General features: G+C 40.7%; 1 protein-coding gene across 3 annotated transcripts in view; it reads right to left on the bottom strand.

Moving 5' to 3' along the window:
• Positions 1-327: 327 nt before the first annotated feature.
• The window catches only part of gas2l3 (growth arrest-specific 2 like 3), a 22482-nt gene continuing 1250 nt past the window's right edge, over positions 328-21559 (bottom strand). Inside the window, exons 1-9 of one of the 3 annotated variants that reach the window (XM_083546323.1) lie at positions 16434-16686; positions 15448-15503; positions 9830-10007; positions 7328-7446; positions 7099-7237; positions 5621-5684; positions 4242-4380; positions 3897-4001; positions 328-2557 (exon numbers count right to left, since the gene is read on the bottom strand). In XM_083546323.1, the coding sequence (XP_083402449.1) occupies positions 1370-2557; positions 3897-4001; positions 4242-4380; positions 5621-5684; positions 7099-7237; positions 7328-7446; positions 9830-10007; positions 15448-15471 (1956 nt within the window). In that variant the 5' untranslated portion in view covers positions 15472-15503; positions 16434-16686 and the 3' untranslated portion in view covers positions 328-1369. Of the gene's footprint in view, positions 2558-3896; positions 4002-4241; positions 4381-5620; positions 5685-7098; positions 7238-7327; positions 7447-9829; positions 10008-15447; positions 15504-16433; positions 16687-21559 lie in introns of those variants that run through there. The other 2 variants (XM_083546325.1, XM_083546324.1) reach the window with 2 other exon arrangements.

The raw sequence follows: 21559 nt of genomic DNA on the forward strand, positions 1-21559 counted from the left end.
GCTTCTGATGCCAAGTCAAATTCCTTGTGTTGTAAGCATAATTGGTAAAAAAAAAAAAAAAAAAATAAGCTATTTCCGATTCTGGAAAGAGATTCATGGTGGCATTTTGAGGAACATGCATTGTTTAGTTTACCTGAAAGATTAACCACGTTCCACTACGAGACTTGAGCATCCAGTGTCTGAATCCTCTAGACGTACTGACTTCCTCGGCATGCACTCCGAGTCACAGGACTACACTATATTTACAGACAAAACCTTCCGGTCCTGTTTCATGTGTGCACGTGACATTCATGATCATCCTCATCATCATCATCATCAGTAAGTCCATATGTTACTCAAGGACACCATTTATTAGACACAAACATTTTACAGTCACAATTTACAGGACAGTTAAAACGGTCTACAATAAAAAAAAAAAAAAAGTGCTATAAAAATATACAGGTCCATCAAAATCATCTAACAAACATTCACACCTGGACACAAGACAAAACATATATAAAGATATAAAAACAAAACAAAAAAAACATTCATGTTTGGTTTGTGCTGTGAATAACAAATAAAATAAAACAGTAATCGTGACGGCAAATAACGTTTAGCGTGATCAGCAGTCCACATCGGAATTTGAATGAACATCTGGAGGTAGTTCCTACGTTTTAAAAGGATGACCATGATACCTGCGAGAGCTCTCTGTGAGCATGTTAAAAAAGCCATTAGACTGGAATGACAATTTCAGAGAGAATACAATCACACATGGAATTAACTCGTATCTTTAACCGATATTGCTCTTAATATGTACCAATACCCAGATCTTCCTCTGGTGTGAAAAATCTGGCTAGCTTGATCGGTGCAGTTCTCAGTTCCAGGTAATGCTTCGCTTACGGAGGTGAACATCTGTAACGTAATATTTACACAACACCCATACCTCTGTCTGGAAAGGGTATGTTTAAAGGATAGGGAGGTGGTAGCTTAGTGTTTAAGGACTTTGGATCTGAAGGTTCAAATCCTTGATACACCAAGATGCCTCTCCTGGGCCCCTGGGCAAGGCCCTTTACCCTAGATCTGCTCAGGTGTATTAATGCAATAAAAGTCGCTCTGGATAAGCACGTCTGCCAAATGCCATTAATGTAAAATGAATAGTGTTGAATAGACCAGACTTCATATTTTTCCCTCCTTAAATGTCTTTATGACACAAATAAAACCCAATAAATTATAAAATATGTAAAAACTTAAACATAATCGAGGAAAGAAATATCGTTCTTAGACTAACCGTGATCAATAACGTGAGGCGGACTACCGTAAAGTGCTACACCAAGTGAAACAAGTCAAAAACCACCACCAAAAAACCTCGTCGTTCCAGCTCCCATTACGCTCATCTCTTCTTCCTACTGTTCATTTCGAAGTAGGGCTCCTCTGCTTTTTTGCAGGCCACAGTCCGGGTGCTTTGTTTCTTTTGGGTGGTGCTGGGGGTAGGTTTAACTGCACGGACCTGAGCAGGGTTCGTTTTGAGAGGCCTGTTATTGCTGCTTTGAGCTTTTCTGTCCGTCGTTTGGGTGGATTTTGTGCTGGGGGTCTGTGCAGTCCGTGGCGCTCCGGTCCTCGCGGCGGATTGTCCTCCAGGGTTTTTCTGGTTGGTCCTGGAGGGGTGGGAAGTTTTGGTGGCTTGTAAAGAGGGAGTGGCGGTCTGGATTTGGACTCTGGATTTGACGTTTGCAGAGGAAGGTTTGACATCTCGTACGGGAGGTTTGGGAAAACTTTGGGGCGGTTTCGGGGGCACTTTCGCTACAACTGTCTTGCTACCAGTGTCTTTGGGAATCTTTGCCGTGCAGGCTGGTCGAGGGGAAACAGGAAGACCCTTTCTGGTATCCACTTGCAGACGTGTGGCAGCGGGAGAGGAAGGGAGTCTGGTGGCGAGACGAGTGCGAAGAGGCGCTCGAGGTGGCCGGCCGTCTCGCTGAGAAATGCCTCCTACCGGGATGGCATGAGCCGGCTTGGCTTGTTTGCAGCTGGGTTCTGGGCACACAGGACTACGCGGTTGAGAAGGAGTAACACGTGGGCGCTGTTTCCGATCGAAAAGCGCTGGGACTTTCTGGGAAGGTTCGAGCGAAGGGCTCTTTTTCGTAGCATTCGAAGACAGTGGAGTGGTCTTAGGAGAGACACTGGGCACTTGAAGTTTCTTTTTAGGAGCTGCTGCTTTCCTTGGAAGGAAGGGGGTGGAAACCGGGGACTGGAAAGCGCCTCGTGGCATACCCACACCAGAGGCAAGCGTACCAGGTTTGGTTGGTGGAATAGAAGTTAAGGAGGAAGAGCCTGATGAGGAAGATGTGGAGGAGGAGGATGGGAGGAGGTTGACGGCAGAGAGAGGGTCCATGTTGGGCGGCTGGGAAGTCTGGGTACTAAGGACAGACTCTGGGACAGACGAGCCTTTCTGAAACGCCAGAATCTTCTGCTCGAGTGTGGTGAACTGCAGGACACGATCAGGGTCATTCTTCATCAGAAAACCCTTTAGCGTGTCCCATCCACCACCCACACGCACCATCACATGCTTTCCATGCAGCATCTGTAAAAAAAAAGAAGGTGCGAGAAGGAGAATTACAAAGCTGTATAATAATGTTCTTTAATTCAAGTACATTTGTGTAAGAAACTCAAACTTGACCTAAACCACAGCTCTGTCTGTATACATTATCTGCCATGCTTTGATACAGGATTTTATTCAGACATAGATCTGGGGAAAGGTTTCTTGAAAGTCCTGAAGACATCAAGTAGTTTGAGAGACTCCTAGAACTTGAGCCGAACCAAACAAAATAAAAGGGGTCCTGGGTGGGGACCTGAAAAATCTGCGATCAGGACAACCTCCAGACAGAAGCAGGTGTTGTGCACAAGGCATATAATGGCTAGGCTAGGATTTTAATTTAAGGTTTAATGCTAAAGCACTTTCAGGGTTTACGGTAAAAACAAGATTCGATGGTCTGAAGACTTCAAGGGTGAATTCTTTGACCTGAATGGAGGAAAACAGACACATTTAACAACAGGCTAACATCCTTACAGTGAAGGAAGGTGGTGGCAGCATCATGCTTTGTGGACATTTCCCAGCAGCAGGGACTAGAAGGTTTGTCAGAATCAAGGCTCATACACATAGGCTGCAAAATCCCAGAAAAATTTCACTTTTTTGATACGAGTAAAGAGAATTATACCAATTAAATCAATGAAATTTTTTTTTAAATCAGCTTATGACCAAACAAAATGTTTATATTTCTATTTGTATATGATATAAATGGTATAATTTATAGAAATTTCTCCAAATATTTCCAAAATTCTCCACATGAAGTTCCCATAGAAAGCCGAGTGGTCCACCCACAACCTGTAAATCTTTTTTTTTTTTTTGGTTCAGTTTTAGAAAATTAGGGTACTTGCACCAGGCAAAACGTGAGTTTCATATGCTTTCACATGCTCTCCACATGTGAATGTAGGTTTTCTTCAGGTTCTCTGATTACCTTTCAAATTTCAGAGAACATTGGCCCTTAGTAACTTAAAAAGAGTTTGAGGTGCATTTGGGCTTCGTGTTCCAGAGATAAGATGAAGATCGTGACTCCCCCGACCAAGATGGTGACACAGGGATTTGAACCTTCTCAGAAGATTTTGGACCAACCCATACACAGGCAGTGTGTGTTGATCTTCAAAATACTGACACTCACATTAGGTCTGGAACCTTTTTATTATTGAACACTGATTAGGTTGAAGTGGTGGAGAATTCATACTCATCCTAGTTCTTCTGAAAGAAAGATCTATTGCACATCGCCTCTCTGTAACACTCCCAATCCACGGGCATGGATTATTTAAAAAAAGAAATTCAGGAATGTCCTAAAACAGACACAAAATCAATCCGCTGAGTAACTCACCCTAATGAAGAGGATCTTTTCCCCGAGTCTGTAACGTCCCTCTGCCAGATACTCGATAGAAAACCTCTGTGAGCAATTACAAGGAGGATCGTCTGAGTCAGAGTCCTGGGGAAAGAAATTGTCAAGAGGCAGAACGTACCAAGAGAATGTTTTTACACACATACACAGAATGGTAGCAAAACTTCTGAGATGTAGCTTGTGTTAGGGGGTTGCATTGTAAACTTGACATACAAAATACAACCACAAATCAATCTTTTCTATGACTCGGGTGTCAAAGGCTTCCTTGAATGTTCCTCAGGCTTGCGAGGCGTTAAAACACTAGCTCCTTCGGTGTGGACTACTCACAGCATGATGGAGGCCTCCGTGTTGGCAGCACACAGTGAAGGTTTTGATCGGAGGCGCATGATCGCCTGCCATTAGCAGAGATTCTTCCAACTCGATCTCCTTCTCCAGTTTCACCAACACCGGCGGTTCGACTCCATACCTAAGAAACCGCAATTAAAAAAATGGATCATAGTAAAGCGCAGGGCTGCGTTACAGCAAAGGCTGTAACTTGTATTTTCCGAGCGTCTAGAACGAAAACAGGAATTCGTTCAGCCGAGTAACCGTGCATCGGCATCAAAGTTAACGATGCGCATTGTTTTAACATGTTTGCAACGGTAAAGAAAAGAACAAAAAAAATCCTATATAATTAGCAGGAAATGCGCTATACTTTCATTATTTCGAAAGTGACTGATAATTTGTGACCGATATTTGATATGTAGATTGAATACGAATAGAATAGAACACAGATCAACATGTCAGAAGTACGCAAATTAACATTTTTGGCCTTTAAACTGTAAAAGAACCCAACGAGGGGAAAACCGTGGGCTGTGCGATGTCGTAGGAGGCATTTTGTTTTGCACTTTCCATGTTCACTTCAACTTTCTATGGATTTGCCATAATCCAGATGATCATACAGTAAAACCCTGTTGTACTAGCAACTAATAGTACGTGCAAACAAAGAGACGAGGAACTTTGCTCGCAAAATTTTACCCTATTTCTCAAGCAAATTTCGAAGGCACAAGCAAACCCACGCTGCCGGTTCCCCGCTTAGGGTAGCATCAGTCGCTTAGTTCATCTCATGTCACTCGGACGCTCTTCTTGTCTCCCAAGAAAATCAGTGATGCTGCTGGGAAAACGAAAGTAAATAGAATTACCATTGAAACCAAAGGGTTTACGAGCATGGTGCGCGTCTCACACTCGCAATTAACCACTACCACATGGGTAAGTGTTAAATGATGTTTACATTACGGAAATTTGCAGTGTGTTTGTTTGTTAAAATGGGCTACAAAAACTTTTGAAGTGCAAAAATAAGCGATCGAATGAGATCTCGGAACGGATTAAATCGCTTTTACATTCATTCTTATGGGGAAAATCAGTTCGAACGTACGAGCAAATGGACCTACAAGCAATTTTCACGAACGAATTATGCTTGTACAACGGGGTTTTACTGTATTTGTATTCTACGGTGGAATATTTCTGTCCTTTCAGATCATGTCCAGCCGCGGAGAATGTAAGACAGAAGTTTAAAGAACGTAAGGCATTTTAAAACCACATAATGTTTAATAACAGATTACTGCATGTTTTTTTTATTTTTATAAAAGGTAAACGTATAAAGAGTGATTTCTTTAAGTGAAGAAGACTATAAATAACTCAGTTGGACATTTAATACATTAACTCACTTGGAGATTATGCGTCCGAGCTCCAACAGACACAGACACACCTGACGAGGATTCTTGTGCAGAACTAAAAGGAGAAAGAGAACACAGATTTGGTCCAGCCAGTCATCAATATACGCACATCACTCGGTCATGATTTACATGATATTTTCCATAACAAAGTGCACTATAATTCCTCCAGATGTGAACCACTCTGTGCAGCTGGGGACGGTTTCTTATCAACTGCCTGGGGATCCATGAAATTCCGGAGTAAGAGCAGGAGCTTTGAGGATGGATTTGGACTGTAGTTAATGTCAACAGTCTGCTACACTGACTCAGGAATACAGTTTGCATCTAATCACCATCACTGCACCCCACAACATCGTATATCTGTAATAAATGGACATTTGGTGCAACCCAGATGAGGATGGGTTTCCCTCTTGGGTCTGGTTCCTCTCAAGGTTTCTTCCTTATGCCATCTCAGGGAGTTTTTCCTCGCCACAGTCGCCACCGGCTCGATCATCAGGGACAAACTTACACTTATAAAGAACATATAAATTTTTTTAATCACCGCATTATCTGTGTAAAACTACTTTGAGACAATGTTCGTTGTTAAAATCGCAATACAAAAATGAATTGAATTGTAACTGTCTTTTTTTATTGAAAGACTCGAAGCACTTTTGTACGTCTTTGGATAAGCGTGTCTGCTAAATACCGTAAACGTATTTATATGATCAAATGTCTACATATGCATTGATTAACACTGATGTCTTTAATTACACTTATGTTTATGAGGAGCATTCCAGGCATTCCAAATAACGTGAAGAAAGTTTAGTAAGACAGGGTCGTACCTATACTCTGAGAAAACTTGGAACCACATGGAGCAGGCAGAAATGGGACTAATAAGCTCTTGAACTTTCAATAGCAGTCAACATACACACCTACACTGTCTGTCCAATAGTATCTTGACACCAGACTTTTCCCACCCGCATACGCTTCTTCTCCAAACTGTTCCTATTTACATTTATGGCATTTGGCAGATGCTCTTATCCAATTTTTTATACAGAGCAGTTGAGGTTTAAAGGCCTTGCTCAAGGGCACAACACTGGCAACTTGGTGGGGCCGGGATTTAAACTCACAGCCTTTTGAATCCCACACAAAAGGCTGTTGTATCGGACATTTGAAGGCATGAAATATTCAGTTCATTTGAACTAGGAAACCCAAACCTGTTCCAGCATAAAAATGTCCCCATGCACAAAGTTAGATCTGCTTTAAATTGAATGGATTGAAAGATCTCTTGCTGTAGAGCTCTCCAGGCCTCCTTACCTCACCTACATCAGTATCTGAATTTAACACCCTTGTGATTGAATGAATCTCCACACAAATTTCCACAGAAATCTAGTGGAACATATTCCCAGAAGAGTGGAGTTTTTGTAAAATAATAAATGGAGCGTGAGATACCAGTCATATGCTCAGGTGTCCACCTTTCCTCGCACCCTTACCCAAGCCCTCTGACTCAAACAGATACGCTTCGTCTACTCCGATTTGACGGCACCATGATAGGAAGTTTGCCGTGTTGTCCCGGGCGAAGAACGACCCCGGAGAAGCGGTTTTCTTGAACGCCACTTTCTTCATCGGAAACTGACAATAAAACGAACACCAGTCAAAAATTTGGAAAAAAAACAAAACAAGAAAAAGCAGTGTTCGAGTCACACTCTTCCTTCCACTGACCCGCTTCTTGTCCAGAAGGCAGCTCTGGGGAATTTTGCTTTGCAGAATTTCAGCAAGTCGACACAACTTTACTCCGTTATTCAACTCATCCATGAAGTGCTCAGCTCTTATCTCTTCACCTGGTGGGAGGAGAGGGGGAGAGAGAGAGCGAGAGAGACACATACACACATTTAATAAATACTGATACACTTTAATCCACATTTACAGAGCAGCCAGGTCACATGGTCCAACATCATACTTGTAAGTGAGCATGCAAGTATTTGTTTCTTTTTTTAACCCCCAATTTTGGTTGTTGGCCAATTCCCACGCAGAACTTCCTCTGAGGGTCCCTCTAAGACCCGTGAAGCCAGACACAGCAACAGGACAAGCTTTTCTTCTGCGTTCCTCACACAGTATTAAAAAAGGTTCAGGACTAGTTTTGTAACACGGCGACAGATGGTAGTACGCGCAATCACAGGGAGCACCGAATTTCATAAGTCAGTGTGCCAAAAGACATCGTCCTGTGTACATCAGGGGCTGTGCAGCTGGTGATATTCTGACTCTGTGTGCACCCTGTGACCTCTCCATACACGCGGGTTTGTCGCAAGAAACAACATGATCTCACGTCCACACCTACTCTACTCGCCAGATTTGGCTCCTCTTCCCGAAGACAATGATCGAGCTTTAAAGGTCGGCATAAATCCATACCGATAGTTTTTCCGGCTTCCAGTCCATTGTCGTTATGAGAGCGACCTCTAGAGGTGAATCAATGACATCACATGCTGTTTATTTTTCACGCACAAGACTGCGAGCTGTACGGAGAGCGATTTATTAATTATAATTTTATATAATATATTTATTAATGAATATATTCATATTTATATAATTTAGCACATTTTCACAATTCAGTTTTTTAATTTCTGTAATAAAGTTCAGTACTATTTTTGTGGTTGTTTTTTTTTCAGTGTCCATTTTCAAAAATATCAGTTGATTAATTGGTTATCAGCAAGTACGATCCAACCTAGCTATAGCTATCTGTAAAATCCACTATCGGTTGACCTCCAGTAAGAATGGCGCATTGAAACATTGGTGTAAGTGCATAGGAGTCGAAAATACAATGAGCTTCTCTTTCTTCTAAAAAAAAAAAAAATGAGCCATAAGCCAGTCGACATTTGTATTAGGACCTGCAAAGGTTTTTTTTTGTTTTTTGGAGAAACACTTCCTGGAAGCTCCGCCCTCTTTCCCTAATCTCACATTCATTAGGTTTCATTAACAGTAAATGAAAAGTCCATGAAAGTGTACGACTGATGTAACTTTCATTAAGCAAATCTATATTTAACCTATAATTATTATACACTATAAATGGACAAAAGTTTGTAGACACCTGACCAAAAGATTTCTTCGTTTTGAACATTCCATTCCATATTTAATCTCCATTTGCTGTTATAATAAGCTCCACTCTTCTGGGAAGATGTTCCACTAGATCTTGTGGGAAGGGAACATTTTATGCTGCATCCAAAGACGATTCAATCGTAACACACTGCCTACCAGTATAACGAATGTCCTCGTATACAGCAGGACTTTAGTGAAACAGCTTTCTCTTAGAAGTCTGGAGGTTTTGCTGAAAGGCATGTTAAGGTGATTATCTTGAACAGGAACTCCCTCCATTATGTTCAGCCTTCTTCAGTACAGCTCTGAGACACAGATCAGCTTCCCTATTGTTCAAAATGTGAGCCGTCCCAACAATATATCTTAAAGGATGTAGACATACTACACTCGTAAAGTCTCGAATATACACATATGAGGTGGTATCAGAAAGTTGAGACAAGCTCTATTTACAAGAAACTCATTTATTTATCTGTGTTTACACACCATCACTTTCAAAATAGTCCCCTTGCACAGCAATACAGCACTCCCAGCGTTTCTACCAGTGCAATGTGTCCTGGAAGTCTTCTTTTTGTTTAACTCCTTCTGGCATATGCTCAGAATTGCACCAGATGTACACAGGACTTATGAAGGTCGGTGCTCCCTGTGACTGTGCGTGCAGCCTTGTGCTGCCATCTATTGGCGTGTTACAAAACTAGACTTGAACATTTTTGATACCATGATCAGCCCAAATACTCAATTCTGATTGGCTCACGTGCTCTTTTATAATCTTACGGCACTACATTATGTGTGGGTGTGATTCTGAGCAGCAGAATTGTAGACGTAACAAGGCATATATAAAATACGTAATTTAAAAGAGATGCTATTTTGACCCATTCAGTCAGTTTTTGCTCTGCAAACATCAATGACAGCTTTAACGTCCTCAAATCGGAGAGGTGACCATGGTAGAAGGTGATCATTAATGGCTAGGTGTAAGGTCATTATCATGCTCTTTACCTCCACATCTACACTAACATCCTGGAACACCTCACACCTGCACCTGGATCATCACTTATTTATTCAGTAAAAATAGTAAAGTCAGGAACGGATTTTGATTGATCGTTTACAATAGATAAGTCAGGTCTTGTCTGTACTTACCTAGAAGGTCAGTGAGCCAAATGGCAAGATCTTCTTGCATGGGAAAAAGAGTGGCTTCGTGGCGTACAGCAAGCCACTGGTCGTACTGGAAAACGTCTGTGAGGCCCGGGCCATGGCGTGGGGTTAGAGGCGAGCGTGGGCTGTGCAGTGGCGACTCAAACTTCTCTCCAAACCAAACCTTGTAAATAAACAAACAAAAAAACAATTTAGAATAAAAAAATAAAAAATAAAATAAAATAAAAAATAAAAAAAACACACCATAGAAAGAGATGCGACCCGATAACCATCGTTTGTTATCAGATATAAAACTTGTATGCGAGATTTGAAGCCCAAATGGAGGGAGGTGGCAGGTGGTGGGTATGGAATTGGACTTTGGATCAGAAGGTCATGAGTTCAAATCCCAGCCACACTTAGCTGCCACACTTGGGCCCCTGAGCAAGACTCTTAACCTTATAGCTATATACACTAATGAGATAAAAGTAAGTTGCCCCGGATGAGGGTGTCTGCCAAATGTCGTAGTGACGGTACACGATTTTAGACAGATTTTGGATCTTTTGACATTTTCAGCTGATTTTTCCCAAAACTCTGCATGAGACAAGATTTTTTGGGAAAAGTAAACAAAAAGGTATAGATTTTATTTACTCCTCAGATTTTACAGAAAAAAATAAATAAATAAGAATAATACCACAATGCTAACTGTACCAAGAATAATGCATCAAGAAAATCTTTAATGCAGCGAGAAGTTTGTCTACGGTGAGCGTTAATAAGAACATTCTCCTCCTTTACATGACGCGTTGCTTCAGCACTTACACACAATTACACAAAAAAAACAGCCTGTAGTGTGTAGTATACAGTCAGGAGGCTGAACTGGGACACTGGAAGTGGAATTGACAGCCTCGCTCACTCACTCACTCACTCACACACACACACACACACACTCACACTTCTGTAAGGCTTTTCCTTGCTTGAGTGGTGACCGTTACGAATGTGCCAAAAATACAAGGCATCACGAGTCACAGCAAAACGCGATGATTCATACGCAAGAAGAAAATAAAAAGGCTTTTGCCAGAAATCTGACACTAATCAGGGAATTCCCAGAGTTAAGCCTCAGATGGAAACTGTGCTGAAGCTGAGCAATGCGTGGGACAGAGCTTTCTCTCCAAGCATTCAGAGTTCATCTGATCTCAGCTCACGATGAAGAGGAAGAGAAAGGAGAAAGAGAAGAGAGAAACAATTCTCTCAGTCCGAATGCTCTCACACACTCTAAACCAGCACCAGGTTATGTTGTAACATGTTATGGAAGCGTCCCAAGAACATCAGATGCAGCAGAGATGAAGGTCATTTGTGTGTGAGAGACTGCATGACGGTCATTTGTGTGTGTGTGTGTGTGTGTGTGTGTGTGTGTGTGTGTGTGTGTGTGTGTTGGGGGAAAGTTCATCCAAACAATAAAGCAATATTTAATTCATTTACAGTTAACCTGCTTTCTAAATTCCTTGTTCTACCATTTCATAAATCTAACCAAATCATTTCTATAGTATGGACCATTTCAACACGTCACGTCCACGACACCAGTGATACCGCACTCAATCGTTTTCTATAAAGACCCCCACATTTTACGGATGCAAATACTCCGATTTCAGAGATCGTGCTGCTTTCCCAAGTCGATGCTGGACTGAACCCTGAACTCGTCAAACTCTTACACACAGAAACCACTTGAATCATAAATAAGGAACAAAAAAAACCTCACAAAACGAAGTTTCATTTGCAAAATTCAGACTTTTTCCCCTTAGGACCACATACCACCCAGTGTCCTTCGATATCAGATCCATTTCCATTCTAAAACGCTCAGACGCCAGGGCAGACGCCGGACGCCACTCGGACGCCAGAGCAGACGCGACTTATAGTTATCGCATTTATACACTCTGCTTTCTTTTCCCAAATCCATTTCCACTGGAAGCCGCTCAGACGCCAGGGCAGACGCTGGATCCTGCATGGTCACTCAGATGCCAGGGCAGACTCCCTTATTCAGAGCAACTTACAGTTCTCATTTATACACTCAGCAGGTTTCTTTTTCCAAATCCAGTTCCAGTGGACGTTACTCAAATGCCCAGGCGCCTGAATGTCACTCAGACGCCAGACATCACTCAGACGCCAGGGCAGACGCCCCTATCCAGAGCAACTTACAGTTATCTGATATACACTGAGCAGTTGAGGGTCTTGCTCTTTGAGCTGGGATTTGAACTCAGGCTTTCTGATAAGATGTCAAACACATGCTTAGCTTAACCACCGATCTACCACGTCCCCACGGCCATCCACCGTCATCTGCCCCGATTCTAGTTTTGGGGAATCGGACTGTTGTTTTCTCAGAACTTTAATAAAAACAGATTATGTGAGTCTCATCGATAATTAGCGTCTGCATGTCACTTCTGTATTTCTATAGGATACCATTAAATTCAACCAATTTTATAGAACAATCGCAAAAAATATATATACGCAGGTTACCAAATATAAAAATCACACTATATAAAATATTTTGTGTCATATTATTGAAAAGATGTCTAATCAAAACTCTTACTATTAAAAAAAACAAACAAACAAAAAAAAAAAACACACACACACACACACACACACACACTTCCCTACTATTTATGTCCTATGTTTGCATCACATTCATGACTCGGGGTCATATTTCCGACTTCAACACACGTTTTGCTCAGCAGACAAACTCTGAAGAAAGAAGAAGCTGAACCTGCTTTCAGAAAGTTTATTTTGGCCCTCAAGGCAGACGCAGAGGCAGGTGGAAGGCGTTGTTCCTGTGCAATCAATCAATCAGAGGATCTTTTACCGCACAGGATTTTCTTGGGGGGGAGGGAGTTGGAGTATCGTACATCACTTGGCCCATTCTGAAAGTTTCGGCCGAAACCTGCTGCTGTAATTCTCACTTGCTCGATTGTAAAGGAGACTCAAATCTTTTGTCAAGGGATTCAAATTCCTTCCAAATCAGGTGCATGTAGTGGAGTGAGCTAGCAATCGAAACAAAAGAACCAGTGAGAAGGAAAAACCATAAGGAAAGAAATTTAGTCTCCATTTGCTGTTATAATATGGTATAATAGGGTGGAAAAGGCGGGTGGCCCAATACTTTTGGCCGCTGTATCTTGAGCAAGGGAAAACTATCAACCATCAAGGAGGTTCATTATGTAGCACATTTGATTTTTTTTATATTTCATTTATACTGTTTACATCCATCTTCTCGTCTTTCAAAAAGCTGGACCATTAGCAGTAAATACATTAAAATAAATTAATCTGCTCGGGATGTTATTTCCCAACAAAAGCAACCCGATCTGCAAAATAATACAGAATCCTGTAACAGGAATAGTCTGTAGTTGTGCAACACCATAAATCCATGAAGTTGTTCCAGTGATGTCGTTGTGCTGCTGCGGACAATTTCCGGCAAGTTTCAAACACCACATTATCTGTGTAAAGCTGTTTTGAGACAATGTTCATTGTTAAAAGCGATATAAAAATAAAAACGAATCGAATTGAATTTCTGATTTCGACTTCATCTTGGGAATTTGGAAATATTCCAAGCTGAAAACTTACCAGGAATTTGTCATTTTTAATTTTCGCAAATAATAATAATTTTTTTTTTTTTTTTTACATGAAATGATGTATGTTTTAAAGGAATGCACAGTGCATGTAGTGGGTGTGGCCTCAATAACCCTGCAGTAAGTTTGCGTTGTGCATGTGATAATTGCGCAGGGTAGAAAATCCCAGTTTATTCCCATTGAAAGTTTCCGTTCTTGAAAATTCCTGGAAATTTGCAACCCTTTTGAAGTTACACGATCGTATCGGACGTCTTTGGATGCAGGCGCATGAAATTTCACCTTCACTTGAACTAGGAGACCCAAATCTGTTCCAGCAGGACAATGCACAAAGTCAGCTCCATGAAAATCTGCTTTACATGGGTTGGAGTGGAAGATCTCCTGATCTATAGAGTTTCAACCCTCTGAAACATGATTGAATGTGAACACTTGTACCTCAGTCCTCATCTCACCTACACCAGTACATGACTAACACCCTTGTCGCTGAATAAGCACAACTCTCCAAAATAATCTAGTCCAACATCTGCCCAGAAAAGTGGAGCTTATTACAATAATAGCAACATGAAAGAAGTTTGAAATCTATGCAAATGTATTTTAAAAAAAATAATTTGTCAGCCTTTAGCATGACACATGGCAATTGCATCCTGATTCCACTGATAATCCTTGAGATGTTTCTACAACTTGTTTGGAGTCCACCTGTCGTAATTCAGTTGACTGTACAAGATTTGGAAGGACATGATATAGACATGATATCTGTCTATAGAAGGTCCCACAGTTAACAGTGCATGTCAGAGCACAAACCAAGCCATGAAGTCCAAGGAATTGTCTGTAGACAGGATTGTATTGAGGCACAGATCTGGGGAAGGGAACAGAAAATTTTCTGCACCATTGAAGGTCTCAATTAGCACAGTTACCTCCATCATCCTTAAATGGAAGAAGTTTGGAACTGAGCGATCAGGGGAGAAAAGCCTGGGAGGTGACCAAGAACCCTATGGTTACTCTGAAAGAGCTCCAGCACTTCTTTGTGGAGAGAGGAGAACCTTCCAGTAGAACAACTATCTCTGCAGCACTCTACCAATCAGGTCTGTGTGGTAGACTCGAAGCCACTCCTCCGTAAAAAGCATATAACAACCCGCCTAGGGTTTGCTAAAAGGCACATGAAGGACTCTCAGACCATGAGAAACAAAGATTGAACTCGTTATCCTGAATGCCAAACGTCATGTCTGGAGGAAACCAGGCACCACTCATTACCTGGCCAATATAATCCCTACAGTGAAGCATGGTGGTGGCAGTATCATGCTGTGGGGATGGTTTTCAGCGGCAGGAAATGGGAGACTAGTTAGGATTGAGGGAAAGATGAACGCAGCAATGTACCAAGACATCTTTTATGAAAACCTGCTCCAGAGCCCTTTGGACCTCAGACTGGGGAGACGGTTCCTCTTTCAACAGGACAACGACCTAAGCCAAAAGGAGTGGCTACGGGACGACTCTATGAAATTAGTTTGAGTGGTTCAGCCAGAGCCCAGACTTGTACCCGATTGAACATCTCTGGAAAGATCTGAAAATGGCTGTGCACCGACCGATGCTCCCCATCCAACCTGATAGTACTTGAGAGGTTCTGCCCAGAAATAGGTGTGCCAAGCTTGTAGCACAATATTTAAAAAGACTTGAGGCTGTAATTGGTTCCAAAGATGCTTCAAAAAAGTATAGAGCGAAGGCTGTGCATATTTATGTACATGTGATTTCTTTTTGTTTTGTTTTGTTTTATAAATTTGCAAAGATTTCAAAACAAGCTTCTTTCACGTTGTCATTATGGGGTATTGTTTGTAGAATTTTGAGAAAAAATATTGATTTTAATGTATTTAGGAATAAGGCGTAGAGAAAGTGAAGCAATGTGAATATTTTATGAATGCACTGTACAGCATGCATTGTGTTCTTTTAATCTATTATCATAAAACATTCATATACATGTAATGGCCTTTTTAATATTGTAATAATAATAGTTAAAGTTCTTACCTGCAGGCTCGCTTGCACTGCCATCGCTGGAATCAGGACTGCTTCAATGCTTCATTCTGAAACACAGTACAGGAGTCATATAAGTGTGTGTGTGTGTGTGTGTGTGTTAGTTATAGAGAGAGACCAAAAGAGGAGTTCAGTACTCCCACCCATCCACCAAACCCCCCTCATGTGTACCACATCTGTTCATACACACTTCTGGTTAAGGCTCTGCATTACTAATCAGAAGGTTGGGGGTTTAAGCCCCGGTATTGCCAAGCTGCGACTCTTGGGGCCCTTGAGCAAGGCCCTTAACCCTCCGCTCCGGGGGTGCTGTTTAATGGCTGACCCCAGCCTTCGAACATCTCTTGGATGTACAAAGAAAGAATTTCACTGCACTGTAAAGTACATATCAGTAATATAAAGCACCTTCCTTTCTTTTTTTTTTCTTTCCTTCATTCTCTCTTTGCATTTTCACTAGTGACAGAGTCCAGTTTCCTGCATCACCAAGCACACTCAACCACTCCAAGGTGTTTGTTACCTGGAGATCTTCTCTCCTCCTTGAATCAGTTTGGAGTCTAAATAAATAGTAAACTCTTTTACGTTATGAAACGTGAAAAGCACGTGCGGCATGAGATAAAGAGCGAAAACTACGTTTTGGTCTTCCTGGTGGATTAAGACAGCTCAGTCAACATCAGCACAGCTGAGGAAACAAAGCAGGACATGTGTACTCGCTTTCACACACACACACACACACACACACACACACACACACACACACACACACACACACACACACACACACACACACACACACACACACCCTCTCTTACAGGACGAGGGAACTGGTGAAATGCTATATATCTAATACTACAGTCATGGCATGAGTCAGCAAATTTACATTTACACACGTTAAATTCTGATAAAGTTCTCCCACACGAATAAGAAAAAAAAATACAATCATTAGAGAAACAATAACACAGCATGACAACCAAACAGAGTCTCACCTGAGGGACACAAACAAAAAGAGTCCCGTCTCCAGTCAGAGTAAAGACAAATACAAATTCAGTGGATCGTTTAAAGATCCGGAGATCGAGAGCTTTGAGAGCCAGATCTCAAACGCACGGTTACAGGGTGATCCTGTGAATGAACAGAGCGACGGAGGGCTGTGAGGGTAGTAGAGAAGGAGGGGTAAGAAGCTTGGGGACTGGCTAATGAAGTGCCTCGGCTCTGAACTAAACCACAGATGCTGGCCAGGCGTGTACAAAAATCTCATTGTTACACCCCCCCTCTTTCTCTTTCTTTTCCTCTCTCTCTTTTTTTCCCCCCTCTCTCCCACACACAAGGAAAGGTTGATTCTCTACTGAACTAATCCTGTAACTCAAACCAGGGAAAAACAACCTATTTTCAACATGAAAATAATCTGTAATTCATACTCCAACTCTGAATTCAGAAAGTGACAAACAAAAAAAATTGACGCATTTTTACGTAGGAACCTTGATGTAGATCTCCAAAATAAATTCCTACACAAAATCTATATATTCGAGATCAAGAGACCTTTATGCTTTTCTAGTTTCTTGAAATGATCAGCCATGGTTTTTTTTTATATTTATTGAATGAAAGATATCTGCAAAAGTATTGGGACACCTGACCAATCCACCTATTTGTGCAAACTGTTAGCACAAAACTGGTCACACGAATCCTGTAGAATTTCGCATACTCATTGCATGAAAGATTATAATAAGACCAATGCTGATTTAATTTCAAAATGATTTACAATAGAGATATGTTATTTTGTCACAGTTAGTGGGCTATTTTCGAGAATGCAAAAACTTCCATGTTTTTCTTCTCCACACTTCTCAGGTAGAGAAATTCCATGAATTATAAAGAATTAGTGGTGTAACGGTACACTTATTCATACCGTAGCTTTCAGTTTGGTGTACACGTGTACCAAACGCAATCCTTTTTACGTACGGAACATAGTACATAGCATAGTATTAATCAGCTTTCACTCAAAAGTTGCATATCGAAAGTAAGTTTAGTCTCAGTCTTTGAGTGCCATGTCACTTTTTTTTTTTATATTCTTATTATTAGGCTTTAAAACAAAAACAATGTCAGAGGCATAAAAAAAAAACCCAACAAAAAAGGAACTAGAATTAGCGCAGTGTCACTGTGGCAACTCACTCCGAACCGAAAACACGGTTTTGTTTTGCGCATGCCATTTCCTGTCATCGGCAAAGTTTTTTACGACAATCTAGCGATATAGATTTTTTTACGTTTTATGTCCAGCGTCAAGAGTTTCTCTTAAAAAGAAAAAAATCCTGACAATTCTGCATATCGAGGGAGTGAACGAATGACGGATGGAAGGAATGAAGACATTTGTTAAAGTACGCGGAAATAATAAGATCATATCGTTCGAAAATTAAATACTATATTTCACACAAACACACATCTTATTTTATTTAATGAATTTAAATTAGGCCTATTTAATCAATTACTCAATTAAATCAATATAATAAAGTGTATTTGCATTAATTAGATTTATTCTATTTTATTTTTTTTATTTTTTTTAAACAGCAGGCATTTTATAAAAAATATTTTTGAAATTGTTCATAAATCATAATAAATTGCGTAAAAAAAAAAAAAAACAACAAGCAATTTTATGTTTTGCATTTCTTCCCCCCCTAACTGTACCGAAATTGAACAGAACCGTGACTTAAAGACCGAGATATGTGACTGAGAAGAGTGAATTTTTTGTACTATTAAAGAATCATAAAGGGATTCAACAAAATAGACAGATAGGAGAGCAAGAAAAGGAACAAGAGACTTGTTTTGTGACTGAGAGGGCGAAGTACAAAAGCCCGGACTCTTCGTGCTTCTGGGTTGGCGTTGAGCTCCAAGCCCACTAAATGTCAAGCAGCAACAGAATGGAAAGAAAGAAAAGGAAAAAACAGAGGGAAGAGAACTAAATGGTGTTTTATATCCCAGATGATAGAAGGGCATTATAAAACAAAGGCCAGGCCTTGACCTGGTGCTTTGGGCAGATCAATGCCACATTCTGCACAGGGTTCGGACACATTCCTGTCCCTCACAACCACACCAAGAGCGATGCCGAGATGTGGTCTGGAGTAACGCTCGTATATACAATATTATTACATTTAAACTGTGCAATGTGTTTGTTGGTTTGATGGTGTAACTTCTATCATTTGGGGGTGTAACGGTACACAAAATTCACAGTTTGGTGCATATCTCGGTTTTTAAGTCACAGTCCGGTTAAATTTTGAAGTTAAAAGTTTATTATTATCAACATTTGAAAATTGTGCATTTTTCAAAGATTTTTTTAATAAAATGCATGGTTGGTTAAAATTATATATAAAATTTTTTATAATATTTTCTAAAAAATAAAATAAATCAAATCAATGCAATACACTTATTGTATTGATTAAATTGAGTACTTAATGAAATTGCCATGAATTAAACTGATTAAATAAAATTTAATATATGGAACATTTTTATTAAATTGTTTGCGCTTGTTAGACAAAATTTGGTGTAATACAGATGTGTAAGTGTGTGTGTGTGTTTTAACATTGAATTTTCTAAATATATGATCTACTTAACTGTTCTACTAATTTCAGTGTACTTTAATAAATGTCTTCATTCCTTTCATCCTTCATTCATTCATTTGATATGCAGAATTTTTTACTTTTAAGAGAAAAACTTGAAGCTGGACATTAAAACGCTAACGAATCAACAGCACTAGCATTTGCCATTAGCTACTTCCTGGTTAGCGCTAGCGCTATTAATTCCTTAGCATTTTCATGCTAGCGCAAAACAAATCGTATTTCCAGTGACAGGGTGAATCACCACAGTGGCATAGCACTAACTATTCTTTTTTTTTCCTACCCCTGATGTTAATGTTTTATAATACTAAATAAAAAATAAAAAAAATGCACTCCAAGTCCGAGGCAGAGAATAACATACTTCTGATCTGCCACTTAATATGTTTCTGAGAGAACTCAGATTTGAACTGTTTTGCACATAAAAAGGACTGCATTCGGTACACGTTTCGGCTACACTGTTACCATCATTGTTGTTTTTTTTCGTATTTTGCATTTATATACATTTTTTCTGCTTAAACCAGGAAATTTCTCCACTGTGGGACGAATAAAATTTTACTTAACTTAACTTAATTTTACCGGAATCCTATAATAATCATCATGAACGACTTTCTGTCCAGATTTAGGATTGCAATCAGATGTACAGACACCAGGGCAGGGGTAAACACAGGGGAGCGGAGGGGGGTATGAGCGTAGGACATCATCCACATGCTCCTCATGCAGCTCATCTCCATAATCGCCTAAGAGGATCAGCGTCTTTCACGTCACCCAGGCAAGATATGGTACACGTGCACACGCGTACCACTGGATCAAACACGGGTCCAGAAACAACCCCCCACACACACCCAATCCTACCCCCACCCTTACCCTCGCTTCACTGATCCACGAACGGGACACGTCCGCCTCTCTCAGTGTAGTCTGTTGTTGATTGATGTGTGTGTGTGTGTGTGTGTTTAATTAACCCACCAGCTACTTTTATTAGCGTCTCCCAACACACACACACACACACACACACACACCCATAATTAGTGTGTATGAGATCAATGTTGAATAGTGTCCTCCAGGAGAACCCCCTCCACCTTGTTTCCTCCAGGAAAACCCCACTGTGTACAGGGCAATTAAAGAGGGGACTCAGCTGCTGCTCCGAGAACCTCAAGCTCATTAATGATCATCCTTACTGAACACCTGAACCACACTCACACACACCAGGCATTTTATGTAGGAACCTCGACTTATATGGTAGCTCTCTGAATTAAAGTCATACACATTAGAAATAATCTGTAGGTTCGAGATCAAGAGATGTTCAAGCTTCCCAGGTCTCAGGGTAAAATGATCCGCCATGTTTTTGTTTTTTTTTTAAGATAGCGATATACCCAAAAGTATTGAGACACCTGAATTTTCCACCCACGTGTGCTGCTTCTTCAAACTGCGCACAAAAATTAGAGACACAGTTTTGTAGGACGTCTTTGGATGCTGTTGGATGAAATTTTACCTTCACTTGAACTCCAGCATGACGATGGCGAATAGGAGGTGAAAAAAGAAGCACAAAGCAATTTTATGGTCAGGTGTCCACAAACTTTTGGCCATATAGGTGTATAAAGATCTAATATTTATATAGATAAAGATTAATTATTCAGATTCTTTCCCGTATAAACTGCAGTGTAACTTTTTTTTTCTCCCTTCCCGAAGGGTTTACACCAACCATCAAGAAGACAAGACAAAGAGTGAAACAAGGAACGAGGTCAAAGTTCAGGATCATGAAGATCATCAGGGTTGGGATTATTGTTCTTCCTGCTTCTCTGTTCCAGGAACAAATCCCACAGAGATCTTCAGGACAGGAGAACACACACCAAAAGCACACAGAAACCTTCTCCTTGGTGACGGTTTGTTTTTTCTCTGCCACAGAAGAAAAACGATCTCCTCGATAAACCTCGTTCCTATTGTTGTGGTCTCTCTCGCTCCACCAGTCATCAGCTGCTGCATCGTTAATAAACAAACCGTAATCAGAGATTGATCACGAGCACCAGAGCAGCGTGCAGGCGGCAGAGTCACATATGGGATCATCAAGGCTTCCTTTCATTCATGAAAGGCTTCTCCTTCATCTAACATGTCTTCCATGTGCCTTGTTCACGCTCTCATTAAGAACACAGATAACCCTACCTTTTTTTTTTTTAGATCCTGGAGATGTTTCTACACACCATGAACAATTATCGAAAGCACATTAACAGCAAAACTCTCCTTAAAAAAAACAAAGCCATGAAGATACCTTCAAAAACATTTTAGCTCTAATAAATATGTAGTGCGACAGCAGTGTCAAAGGAAACACCTGCTCTCGTGTCCTCCTGTGGGACAGGAAACCTCGGCCTTTAACTTAAAAATAATGGGATAGAGGATGAACTCAAAGTTTTGTCCACTTCTGCTCACATGTACAGATGGTTGTGATGGCATAAGTGTGGAGAAGTAGGATTTAACACACACAATGTAGGCTACGAGCATTTTGTAATACAGACTTCCTG

The sequence above is a fragment of the Silurus aristotelis genome, assembly GCF_946808225.1.
Source record: "Silurus aristotelis genome assembly, chromosome: 7".
Taxonomy (NCBI): domain Eukaryota; kingdom Metazoa; phylum Chordata; class Actinopteri; order Siluriformes; family Siluridae; genus Silurus; species Silurus aristotelis.